Source organism: Camellia sinensis, chromosome 2 (assembly GCF_055761805.1).
Source record: "Camellia sinensis isolate YWXY chromosome 2, ASM5576180v1, whole genome shotgun sequence".
In the NCBI taxonomy this organism is placed as follows: Eukaryota; Viridiplantae; Streptophyta; class Magnoliopsida; order Ericales; family Theaceae; genus Camellia; species Camellia sinensis.
The window spans coordinates 37,970,237-37,983,751 of NC_138962.1; the positions used below are offsets into that span (position 1 = coordinate 37,970,237).

The 13,515-nt window shown below is 29.0% G+C and overlaps 1 protein-coding gene across 2 annotated transcripts; it reads right to left on the bottom strand.

The window, feature by feature from the left end:
• Positions 1 to 6,866: 6,866 nt before the first annotated feature.
• Positions 6,867 to 13,150, bottom strand: LOC114281122 (serine carboxypeptidase-like 18). Of its 2 annotated transcripts, XM_082914118.1 has the most exons (14): positions 12,845 to 13,150; positions 12,618 to 12,754; positions 9,947 to 10,023; positions 9,746 to 9,868; positions 9,503 to 9,605; positions 9,298 to 9,335; positions 9,048 to 9,149; positions 8,835 to 8,921; positions 8,593 to 8,745; positions 7,935 to 8,006; positions 7,656 to 7,774; positions 7,468 to 7,581; positions 7,301 to 7,355; positions 6,867 to 7,037 (listed from the first exon to the last, which is right to left on the bottom strand). In XM_082914118.1, the coding sequence occupies exons 1-14, from the start codon at positions 13,096 to 13,098 to the stop codon at positions 6,954 to 6,956; spliced, it is 1,518 nt and encodes a 505-aa protein (XP_082770244.1). In that variant the 5' UTR covers positions 13,099 to 13,150; the 3' UTR covers positions 6,867 to 6,953. The 2 variants fall into 2 exon arrangements, with proteins under 2 accessions (XP_082770244.1, XP_082770245.1); XM_082914119.1 differs by lacking the exon at positions 9,746 to 9,868.
• Positions 13,151 to 13,515: the final 365 nt, after the last annotated feature.

Here is a 13,515-nt window from a genome sequence, read left to right on the forward strand (position 1 = left end):
AATTTTAGAACAAATAGACTAAAACACTTAATAAGACAAAATGTCATACCAAATTCATAATTATTTTACTTTTTTTTTTCACAAACATCACATCAAGCTATAAAAAATCATATCATCTTCCCAAACATAAAAATTTTAATACTAAAATAGTCAAAAACTAAAATAATCTATTAAAATAACAACTTCCTAAGGGAAACTTTTGAAGGGGGACATGAAATATTTGGTCACGTGGAGAAACTTTTGTTGACAAAATGTTAGGTAAAGTAAAGGTTGGTCCATCAAACAATTCAACTTCAAGTCAATCAAACACGTCGCTGTAATTTCAAATCAAAGTGTAAGACTGGTTGGGATAGTTAGTTTGAACTGAACAGTTAACAAACTTTCTAAGGCTACTAGATGGTGTATCTATTATGTGATCTCCTTGACTGTGAAGGTTGGGTTCATGTTATGGGATGAGTAGGGCAAGTGAGGTGACCTTTGCAAACTACCTATCTAATAAATGTAGACAGGGTCATGTTATGGAGTTTTTTTTTTTAATATTCTAAAGGAAAAAAAATAAACAATTTAGAAAAATGACTCACTTTTCAAACTATTTAGAAAATTAACTTGCTTTTTAAAATCGCATTTTCAAAATGCAATTTTGAAATTGAAATTGCATTTTCAACATGTAATTTCACCTTAAAACGCAGGTTGAAAATATATTTTATGATGACATAGTGAAATCGCATGTTCAAAATGCAATTTTAATTTCAAAATTACATTTTTAAAATGCGATTTCAAAAGTAAGTTAATTTCCTAAATAGTTTAAAAAGTAGGTCAATTATCTAAATTGTTTTTTTTTCAAAATATTAAAAAAAAAAAAAAACCCATGTTATATGATAGGGTCACCTATATTTTCAAATTTGGATAAGCTTTATTATTATTATTATTTTATTTATTTATTTCATTTTTCTTTTATGACTTCAAAGGATAGGTCTGCCCATTAGACCAAGGCCCACTGAAGTTAGGGTAGTGGCGTCAAGATCCTCTAGAGTGATTCCTCTAGAGTGATCTTCTACAATAAAGGAGATGGGCGTGACACTTGTCCCACTAATAAAATTAAGGGTTGAGATCAATCTCTCATTCAAACGACGTCGTTTTGGTAAGAAAATAAAATAAAAAATAAAAAACTTGAACAGAATGAGAAGAGAGAAGATAGAAGATAGAGACATTCCATGGCCAACCCCCCCCCCCTTCTCAGAGGTGGAGGCCAGGAGGTGGAGGCCACCTGGTCCCCCACCCTCACCGACCGCCAGCAATTGCTCCCCAACCCTCCTCCGGCCAACCATCATTTCCTCCACCCCTCTGCCTCCATCCATTGCTGGAAGATAACTCTGAAATCTGTTGGAAAAAACTATTTGAAAAAATGCTTGGTCAGGAAAAAAGAAAAAAAACAGAGTGTCTGTTTGAAGAAAAGAAAAGAAAAAAAAAAAAAAAAAAAACAGAGCATGGTCATGATATATACTATTCATTTGGTTTTAAGGTTTAGAACAAGAAATAAACCATAAACATTGGTCATATCAACTCCATAATTTTACATCAATAAACAGGTGGGTGTTTGTGTTATAGAACAAAAAGAAAGAGGCTTCAAACTGTATAGACATATATATATATATATATATATTGGGAACAAGATTCAAAGAAAAAAATAAAATAAATTTAAAAATCATATGTAAACTATCAATTGATCTTCCAATTTTGATTTATTATAATATGACTTTCTTTTTTATAATTATTATTTAGCAAATGGGAGAGAAGATTTACAGACCCCATAGATTTATAGGACCCATCATCATTAAAATTAAAATGAGCATCAGAATCAGCAGATCCAGTCAATGGATGTGGAGATCGGCGGAGGAGATCAAAGATGACGGTGCGACTAGGGTTCAATTCGTCGATGGATCTATGGTTTGCAAATGCGATTGAACCAAAGGTGTTGGAGTGGCGGTGGCGGCGGAAGAGATCGAAGACGAAGGCATTGACAGAAGGTCTTCCAGATCACCGCAGCAGCGGCGGAGTCATGCTGGCGACGTCCTCCTCTTCTCTCCTTCTCTCAGCCCTTCTCTCTGTTTTGAAATTTGAATTTTTTTTTTATTTTTTTTTTTTTCAAATTACACACTAAAACGACCTCGTTTTGGTGAGAGAGAATCTCAACCCTCAGATGGATCATTCTAGGAGATCACTCTAGAGAATAAACTCTAGAGGATCCTCACGCAGGGTAGTGACAGTCGCGACTCAACCACTAAGGGCGCTTGGATCCCCTGGAGTACTTTTCTACAGTAATGCAAAATGATGTCGTTTTTGAAAAATCATTTTTAGCAAAACGAAATCGTTTTGGTTAGGGCCCCAAATAAAAAATAAAAAAACTAAACTGAAAGTGGCTTCTTCTTGGTTCAGCAACTAGGTTCCCAGTCTTGGTTCATCAATAATATTTCCCAGTCTTGGTTCAGAAACTAGGTTTTGGTCTGATAAAAATGATGACACAAGTCACAGATTGATTTCCCAATAGGACTCCATTCATGGAACCTTTAATGTAACCAATGCACCATTCAAGTCTACCCAACAACAACCCCTTGATTTGGAATTCCTAGTTCAGAATTCAACCTCGGAAGTTATCATCTTATATTATTAACTAAACCTTCAATGCATGGTTGATTTTCTTAAGTGTAATTTCGTTGAAGCATTTCGTCGAACGTCTCGACTACCATTTATGCCACCACTATACTGCTATATCAATCCAAATCCAAACCCATCACTGTGCATCATCGCCATTCACAGTTTCACACTTAAATTGCACAAACCTCAATTTAATCTCATCTCGTAAAAAAAAATCACTTTAGCATACCTCTAAAATTCGCTGCCATTTTTCCACAAAAGCTTTTCAAATCGCTAATCTCAGCCAAATCTAAAACAAATTTGTCAATCAAATCGATAAGTTTGTAGGCTAAAATCTTTAAAGAGTAATGTTAGGGACCATGAAAAAAAATGTCATGAAAATAATCATGAAAGATTCTCCACCTTTGGATTGTACGCACAATAAAACACCATACACTAATCAACACTAATCAAATGATGAAAAAATTTCATGATACATTTCATGATATTTTTTTAATAATCTCTAATATTACTCATCTTCAAATCATAAATCTCTTTTAGATTTTAGAATAGTTAAAATTTCCCCCATTACGCCAAATTTCTGATTTTACACAAGACCATTTGTTCCTCTTTTTTTCTCCTCCTTTTTTTCTTCTTGTTTTTTGTCTCCCCAGGTGGAAGGCCAAAGTGGATATTAGCTATACTTTGCACATGTACATCATTAATTGAGGTTGATATATTAGTTAATCGGGTAAATTATACTTTGGCCCTTAAAGTTTCACTCATTTCTCACTTTGACCCTTTAAATTTGATTTTTATTTTTATTTTGGCTTTTTATGTTTACAATCTTTCCCACTTTGGTCTTTCATATTTGCAATTCTTTTCACTTTGGCCCTTTAAGTTTAATTTTTTTCACTTTGACCATTCATGTTTACAATCCTTCCCACTTTACTCCTAAATTTCCATCCAAAAAAGTAACAAAATTTGTCATATCACTAATACATCAGCTCTATATATGATGTAAAAAATTCACTAAAGATGCAAAAAAATAAAAAATAAAAAACAAAAAAATTAAATTTTTTTTGTCTTTAGTGAAATTTTTTTTTTCAAATTTATTCATAGATGCATCTAGATTAGATGCAACTAAAAAAATTTTAAAAAAAAATTTAACTAAAAAGAGAAAAAAGTTCATTAAAGAAGAAAAAAACAATAGTAAATTTTTCATTTCAGAATTGACAATACAGATATTTGAGTCAGTATATATATATATTTTTTTCATCTTTAGTAAACTTTTTTCTTTTTTTAATTAAATTTGTTTTTATTTTTCTAACTGCATCTAATCTAGATACATCTATAATGTAATAATGTTTATAAATAAATTTGAAAAAAAAGTTCACTAAAGACGAAAAAAAATTCCAATTTTTTTCTTTTTTGTTTGGTATTGTTTGCATCTTTAGTGAATTTTTTTACATCACAGATGGAGCTGATGTGTTAATGATTTGGCAGATTCTATTAATTTTTTGGATAGAAGTTAGTTTAGGAATAAAGTGAGAATGATTGCAAGTATGAAGGGTCAGAGTAGGATGGATTGCAAACATGAAAGGCTAAAGTAGGAAAAATTAAACTTAAAGGGCCAAAGTGTGAAGGATTACAAACATGAAGAGCCAAAGTAAGAAAAATTAAACTAAAAGGCCAAAGTAAAAAATGAGTAAAGCTTTAAGGGGGCAAAGTGTAATTTCCCTATTAAGCCAAATTTCTGATTCTACACAAGACCATTTGTTCCTCTCTTTTTTATCCTCATTTTTTTCTTCTTGTTTTTGTCTCCCCAGGTGGAAGGCCAAAGTGGATATTAGCAATATACTTTGCACATGTACATCATTAATTGAGGTTGATATATTAGTTGATCCATTAAGCACCAACTGAAGAAAAAAAATAAAAAAAATAAAAAAAAAGCCCAGATAAAAAATGATAGGAAAAATTACAAATGACTCCAGTGTTTAATGTCTGTAATATCATAAAGGGCAAATTTCATTTTGTTCATGTAGTTTGAGTCATGTACGATTTGATCTTTTGATGTTTAAAATGATCATATAAGCTCTGCGTAGTTTGTGGATTATTATGCACCATTAAATATTTCATTTAATTTAACAATAAGTGCAAAACACGTAGTAGATTAAGGGAGTTATATGATTATTTTTAAATTTTAAGGGGGTAAATCGCACATGGAATAAGCACAAGGGGTTAAAATGCATTTTTCCTTTTAAACAAATGATGAAAATACAGAGATATTTTAGTCTGTTTTATTAAATTGTTAACAGCCCTAACGATGCATTTCACTCCACAAACTACAAGGGGATTATCTGGTTATTTCCAAACGTTATGAGGTAAACCATGGCCTAAACCACATAGGGTAAAGTAAAGTTTGCCTTAAAATAAATTTTTTTTTTTTTTTCGTTGAGTTTAATGACTTCAAGTTTCTTATCTCTTATCTACTTATCCTTGTTTTCCACTTTGTTAGTAGCCACCCGCTTTTCGTCCTAGTCTCAGGTAAGCCCTTTGGTTAGGCACTGATAGACATAAGGGTCTCCCGAAGAGGGTATGTGTGGAAATGTGGTACGTGAAAACTAGATAAGTAATAATAGCATTTAAGAACGTGAATTCCAATAACAGAATTTAACAATGAATAGATTATTCAGAAGTAATTCGTCAGTTAGCTCTCGATCATCCTCTACAATCTTAGCTCCTATGCCAAATACGGAATTAGTAATGAATGAGGAAAAAGTTGAATTACACAATAATGAACAAATAGATTTAAGTTGGAATATCCCAAAAACACCTATCAAAGAAATTTATAAAACAACCTTTTTACAGTCATCTTTTAAAGTCAATCTTCATGTTAAAACTCTTGAACAAGTTTATGCTTTAACTAAATTTAGAGAAACCTTCCAATTACTCTCTGCTGACACTATTAGACGTCATTTAGCTATTGGTCACAATTTTATTCACTTAGGATTAATTCAAGTCGGAATCAAACCCTTAACTCAACAAGGTAAAAATTCATCTGCTCTTTTATGCTTAAGAGATGCTCGCTTTATTGATTTTAATGATAGCATTATAGGAATGATGGAATCAGGCCTTCATAAAGGACCTGTTCATTTTAATTGTTTTCTTGATTTTACTCTTAGTTTACGTGATCCTCACATATTAAAAGCTTTAACTCTAAATATTTAAATATCTGGTTCAGCTGCTAATATGCTTGAAAATGTTCACAATCTTGTTTTAATTTATCATGTACATTATAAAGTTGTTAAAACCAATTTAAATGTTCAAGCTTTACATAAAAATCCAAAAGATAAAACACTACTTATTCAAAGTAATACCAATGATGTTAATATTTCTGTTCCAAATATGTTAACCTGGAAAGATATAACTCTACCTGATGAATGGATTACCAATAATGAAAATTATAATCTTAATCCACAAACACACCAAGATGAACTTAAAGAAATTCAACAATTCATAGATGAATCTGTTCATATTAAATTTAATAGAATAAAGAGTCAATCTTCTAGACATAGTACTTCTAGTATTCCAAGTGAAACTGAAGAAGATGAAATATTTAACACACCTCTATTTAGGAAAAATAGTCATATTAATCTTGGTCAATTCTTTCGTTGAGTTTAATGACTAAAATATCATGTTTATGGGTAGTGTTACTTTAGTAAAAATATGCAGATAGTTTAATTTTATTAAAGCATATAAGTCAAAATCAATTGACTATGAGTGAAGATGATCTTACATTATATTGGCGATATGGGATTAAGTCTAACACTCTGCCTCATGTGCAACACGATAGCATGTGGAGGTGATTGAAAACAAATAAAAAGATTATGGTTTAAATTGACAAAATTAAAAATTAAGAGTTTATTTTATTATAAAAATCATACCTTGAGTTTTTATTTTTGTAATTTTTCCAAAATGATATTCTCTTTTTTTTTTCTTAAAATATATATTTATCCTTTGTTTATTTCATTGTCTATCTATAGTTTTGATCGTTTTAATTTTATTAAATATAAGATTAGTATAATTGTGTCAAAATTATTAAACTAATTATATTTTTCTTCAATTTCAAAAAAGATGAACGTAATATACCTAATATATGTGTATTGATTTAATTTGTTAGTGCACAATATGACAGTCCAATAATGCCTCAATCCTCACACAGTAAAGTATGTGCTAATTTTTTGTTTTTATTTTTTTTATAGCATTGGATTATTGAAATGGTACAAGATTTGAATACAAATCAACAAATAGTCAAACTAGAGAGGATAGTAATGTATCCATCTCTGGAACATCTCATAACATTGCCTCCGCTTGTATTCTTGAGGCGGGTGTCCTGCTCCCTACATTGTACAAAGAAAATAATAATAATAATAGTAATAATAATTTAGTGTACGATACTTTTATAAAAAAATTATTTGAGAAGCGCTCAATTGATATATTTTTAAATTTTTTTATAAAAAAATATAAAATGTAAGTTGAGAATGGAGTGATGTAATAGATAAATGATATGATCTAAATAAAAAAATGATATAATCCAACTAAAATAAGTACATGCCAAACAAATCCTAAATCAAAGTCTTAAAAAAAAGGATTTGTAACTTACTAGTACTGTAGCATACGTCAAGCCGTATCCATGTTCTGAATACTTAATTGTGTATCTAAATAAAAATAAAATAAAGCAACTCAATTATTAGAATGTTTTTAATTTTGTTAATAAAATTCATTATTTACAAATAGACACAGGGAGGTTTGGAAAGATTATGAACTCACCCTGCCACTTCACCATCAACTAACCATGGTCGCCAATCATTAACAACAGTTAAATTTAACAGTTTTATCCAATATTGTGTTCCCGTATTTGGTACAGTTAAGTCATGATCACCGCTGCAAAAATAATTTATATTGTTTAGCAAATTACAAAACAATCAAATAAAATTTAAGTTTATATTAAAACTTACTTGTACACTAGAACTTGTAGGCCATATGAAGTGAGATTGCGATGAAGATCAAGTACACTAGCCACATTCATTGTATAATCTAAGTTCTTGTCACATCTCTTCCAATCTTTAACTCTTCCCTGATAATTGCCACCATTTATTTACATATATATAAATAAAAATAAAATTAATGAAATTAATTACATTATTAACTCAACGCTATAAAGGCTTGTTCTTTTTTTCTTTTCTTTTTTATAGATAGGTAAAACCTTGTTCTTTAAATTTGAAAATCACACATACCTTTCTGACGTAAAGGGCTTGTTGGACACTATCATCATTTGCCCATACATAAGACAATGCATAATTGAAGTTCTGCATATGTATAAATCAATCATATTATTATTCTGTCTAAGAATTTTTATTAATTTTTTTTAATAGTTAAATGTTCAGTTTGAGGTTAGTTTCATGATATTAATAAATGAGTTTGGTTTTTTCTTAAGTTTGTCATCTTAACTTGAGAAAACGTTTGGATTTGGTAAGCGTATTTTGGAATCAATTTTGGTGATCTGAATCGTTCACTTTGTAAGACTCATTAAAAGAATATTCATGCAAAAAATAAGATGATTGGACATCGGTAGCTAGGATTAAATTTGTATTACAAAAAATGAATGACTTTTCTTGAAATTATATCTGTCATCTATTTTTGTAAAACAAATATGATTCAAACATATAACTACCTATATCTTTTCATCTTGATTTTTTTGCATGAATATTCTACTTAACAAGTCTTAAAAAGTGAGCGGTTCGGATCACTTAAAACAGTCACAAAATAAGCCTACCAAGTCTAAACGCTTTCTCAAGTTAAAATGACATCTTAAGAAAACCTAAACCCTTTATAAATTATGTCTTATTGCTTAAGAAAAAAGAAAAAAAATCATGCGCGTAGAGAGAGAATTACATGACACCACATTTCAGGAATTTTTGGAGGTGAGAAAATAAAATTTTCCTGTTCCTCTTCGATAGATCGTCTGTCCGATTCACCATTGTGTTCTGGTGATGCCCAAGTACATTTAGGTTCCAGGATGCAATTTTTGTTTATGTCATGAGTCAACTGCAAATTCAAATAATCTAATAGGTTTAATATTTCTTATAAGACTATTATTTGCTTGAAATAAAACTTAAATATCCAATTGCACTCACCTTTGAGACCTTTTGAAGATTTTCAAAGCATTCTGCTTGGTTCGGATCTACCTCATAATAATTACCATTACAACTTGTTTTGGTTTCCTGTAAAAGAAAAAAAAAATTAAAAATCAAAATTTACAATGTAAAACATAATTTTTTTTAAAAAACCTATAACCAATAGTAATTAATTTTTTGTAATTAATATTTACCGAAGGCACAGGCAATCACCTTATAAAGTTCGTCAGATATAAGAGCCATCCGATGAGAATACGTTATCTTTGAATTTTCATTAATAATTACATCTGTTCGCGGACAACCAAGAATGCATCCCTAAAATATCATTTTAAACAACACTGCATTCAAGAGTCATTTTCATTTCACAAATCTATAATGCACCACTTTATAATAGGAATAACCAAGTTTAATTATCGAGTCACTAATCAAGTCTTTGATTTTTTTACATCGTTAGGTTACCTACTTTGAGATTCAACCGCGGCTTGTCCCCAGCTTCATTTCCTTTAAAGAAAAAAGAAGAAGAAGAAGAAGAAGAAGAAGAAGAAGAAGAAGAATTATGATAATCAATCAAAACATGTTCTAATGATCAAACATGTGATCTTTATTGCATGAAGAGTGTATCATTAGGCTAAAAATAGTTACTAATTCTCATAATTAGCGTGAGTTACCGTCTAATATATGTTGAACAACTATTGGAGCAGTTATGCCTGAATATGAATCAGCACCGATGAACAATTGGTTTTTTAGGTATTCAGGGTGTTCATTGATCCACTGCATTGCCATTTCAATTCCAAACAAAGACTAAGCACAATTGGTTTAAAAAAAAAAATCCAAAAAGAAAATAAAAGAGTTTATATATAATGATTTCCTCATTGTTTTTCTCAATTTGTATGAAATTAATCTTGACTGACATTTATAAGGAACTCATAGGTCTGTAATGCTGATTTTGTGTCCGAGGTAGGGAATGCATTTGAGTTTGTGGGGTACGAGAAACCAGTGCCCACCGGTGCATCAACAAATAAGATGTTGGCTGTCTAATAAGAAAATTATTTGAATTTGTATCAACTAATCATAGATTAAAAAAAAAATTAGAAATTTATATATTGATGTACCTGTGTCCATGAGTATGGATAGTATTCCAATGGTGGTGTACCGCCATTGTATTCTGTAATATTGAAAGCCAATGGACCTACATTGTAAAAATTGCAATTAACGTAACTTACTCCATTTTAATTAAAATTGAAAAAGCTTCACAAAACTGAAAATACAAGTTTGATTTTGTCATGGATCAATTTGTTTTGATTTTTATTTAAAAAATAATTAGTTAAGTCAACTTAATGCAAAAATTGTTGTAATAGCAAGAAATTCTAGTAACAATTAATTATTTTGAAAAAAATTATGCACATTCTTTAAATATGGATGGTGAAAATAGTTAGTGAAAAGAATCTGTCACGAGTGTCGACTTTAATGTTAATCCAGCAAAATGTTGGTTTCACTTGTAAATGTGATACACCTGACTACACTAACAAAATGTTGGCTTCACTTGGTCCCAGTTTCTTCATCACGAGTTTTTTTAATTTGAAAATTTTTAACTTATACTAAGTCTTCTTGGGTTGCAGGGGTTTAACCTTTTTGTCCAACCAAAAAATTGAAACCTTTCCGCTTAAAAAAATTAACTACCATTCAAACTCTCTCTCTCCCCCGCCCCCCCCCCCCCCCCCAAACAACAAAAAAAAATACAAATAAAAGAATATTTCATTTTTTTAAAAATATTAATCATTGATAATCGTTTGTTTGTACTTGTTTTGCACCCATTAATTATTGTTGTTGCAACCATCTCAACTGTCTCCCACACAAATTTTGTAATTTGAAGGATACTACTTGGTTTGTTTGAATTATTTAGAGAACATATTACACTAGCATAGGATTTTTTTGATTGAATTATGATTTTTTTTGGTTGAATTAATCTCGGGTTTATTACCCATTAGTCATTTTTTTCGTTCAATAATGAGTTTATTATTTTATTTTTTTTGACAAAAATAATATGTTTTTATATATGATTTGAGAATTAATTTTTTAGCTTTAGCATGACTCTCAATCAACAAAAATTTCTACAACTGCCATTCAGTGTATTTGGTTTCAGTTTTATGAAAGTTGAGTTTTTTATTTTTTGTATTTTTTTAGTGAATATTTTTAAAATTTTAAGCATTTTTTTTTACTTTTTTAGATGGACTTTACTTAGATGTATCTAAAAAGTAAAATATTTGTGAAAAAATATATTAAAAATTAATAAATACACAAAAATACGAAAAATATATTAAATTTTTATATTTTTAGTAGTTAGTGAATTTTTTAAAGATTATTTCCACAAAAATTATATTTTTTAAGTGTATTTATGTTAGGTGTGTCTAAATATTAAAAAAATTGCTTAAAATATTAAAAAAGTAGTAAAAATAAAAAATAAAATGAAAAACAAGAAAGTAAAGGTTGTGTTTGGTAGAGTTTTGTGAGTTGTAAGTATGAGTTGTATGAGTTGAGAGTATGAGTTGTATTTTAAGTTTGTGAGTTGTGGAATTATGATTTGAATGTATAAAATTTGTTTGGTTATGGTTTTTTAATAGAGTGTTGAATTGAGTTTTGAAAGTTTGATTTGACATGTGAAGTAAGAAAATTTGTTTAGTTATAATTCAAATTATTATAACTCATAACAAAACACACTACTTTCACACTATTGAAAATTCTGATCAACATTCATAACCAAACTCTTTTTAAAATTTAATTAAAAAAATTATTTTTAACAGAAAATAACATTAATCAATTTTTTAATTGAAAATACTACAAAGGAAATAATCTTTTTTCAAAATAAATATTCAAAAAATTTAAATCATAAATATTTAAATAATCTAAAAAATTTAATAAGTAAAAAATTAAAATAAATATTCAAATAATTCAAATAATTTAAAATGTTAATATTTTAAATTTAAAAACAACTCTACACTCAAATCGTAACCAAATACATAAAACAAAACTCAATTAAGAAGTTATTTTTAAAACTCATAACCAAACACATAACTCGAAACTCCATATTACTTTTACAACTCTACACTTAAATCGTAACCAAATACATAACAAAAAAATTAAAATACTTAAAAATATTTTTATAAAATAGAGTTTGAATTTATTTTTATAAAATATTTTAAAATTTAAAAAATTAAAATCGTAATATTTTGAAATTAAAATATTTAAAAATATTCAAAAAATTAAAAAAAATCGTAACATATTTAAATATTAAAATATTTAAAATATTTAAAAAATTAAAATATTGATTTGAATTAAGTTTTGAAAAGAGCTTTGAATTATGTGTTTGGTTATGAGTTTTGAAAAGTAATGATTATGTTTTGAATTGAGTTTTGAGAAATGAGTGTAGAATTATAATTTGAAAGCTCAAAACAAGCAATACACTCAAATCAAGCAATACACTCAAATCAATGGGAGGAACTATAATTTGAGAGTTGTGCCAAACTGAGCTAAAATTTTTTGAAAAGTATTTTTAAAAAAATGAAAGCAAACAATGTGATTGATTTTTTATCACAACTTTTTATCTCATACTTTGTATGTTATAATATTATCCCCACTTGAGTGGAAGGATTTGATGCGGTGAAAGTTTTTACATAAGGGAATAAATAATGAAATGATGATAAATTTTAAATAATGGCAAATAATGGCAACATATAAAAAAATGAGACAGAAAATTGGGACAGAAGATCGAAAAGAGAGCATTACCAATTTCATAAATAAGTCCATTGAGAGTAGAGCAACCAGGACCTCCACAGTACCAAAGCAAAAGAGGATCCTCTTTTGGATTCCCTTCTGATTTTATAAAATAGTAAAACAACTGGGATTCAGCTACACCAATGTACCTGAAAAACCAAACCACCATCTCTGTAATGTTATCGCCGATCACCACCGACCATTGAGAGAGAGAGAGAGAGAGAGAGAGAGACAGTTACCCAGTTTCAAGACTGAATGGAAGGTCACCATAATAGCCAGGTAAGGTCTTAACAGTTTGGCTGCAAAAAACAACATTTGGGGAGAAGAAGAGCAATATTGTTAGGAGGAGAAAATTAAAATGCAAATTACACATCCAATTAATGTGCTTTCTACAACTGATGATGAGTGACATAGTTAGATAGGATATATGCTTCATAGCTTTGGTTGGTGCCATATGTAGTATATCATATGGTGTGTATACCAAGCTCGCCATTCCTCAGTTGGTTGGTACTTCATGCTGTTAAAACGTTGGTATTTATGTTTACCAAAAAAAAAAAGTTGGTATTTACTATTTAGTATTTTTTTTTTTTTTCTGTTTTTTGGTCAAAAGACCTGAAAAGTTGGTTGAAAAAGGAAAGACATTGGAAATATAGTTACAATAGAGTCTAGGTTGGACCACAGAGTGATTTGGTTGATAAATATTTTTGGGTAAATTACTATCTCCTATGAAATTTAGAAAAATATTGTCAACTCCACAAGTTTGACATAATTCTATTAAATTTTCTTAAAATTTTAAATTATATCATTAATAATCCGTTAATTATATGAATGAAAAAATAATGTTTTCATCTTTTTTACAATAAAAAATATATTTTATCTTATTTATTTTTATATTTTTGTACCATCTGTC

What these genes read in the sequence shown, in the direction of transcription:
- LOC114281122 (XM_082914118.1), bottom strand. Translation starts at nt 13,098, where the DNA reads ATGGCGAGCTTGGTATACACACCATATGATATACTACATATGGCACCA. An exon ending in TTCCTGAAATGTGGTGTCAT is followed by an intron (nt 8,007 to 8,592) that starts GTAATTCTCTCT and finishes ATACATATGCAG; the next exon opens with AACTTCAATTATGCATTGTC. An exon ending in AAGCCCTTTACGTCAGAAAG is followed by an intron (nt 7,775 to 7,934) that starts GTATGTGTGATT and finishes GGCAATTATCAG; the next exon opens with GGAAGAGTTAAAGATTGGAA.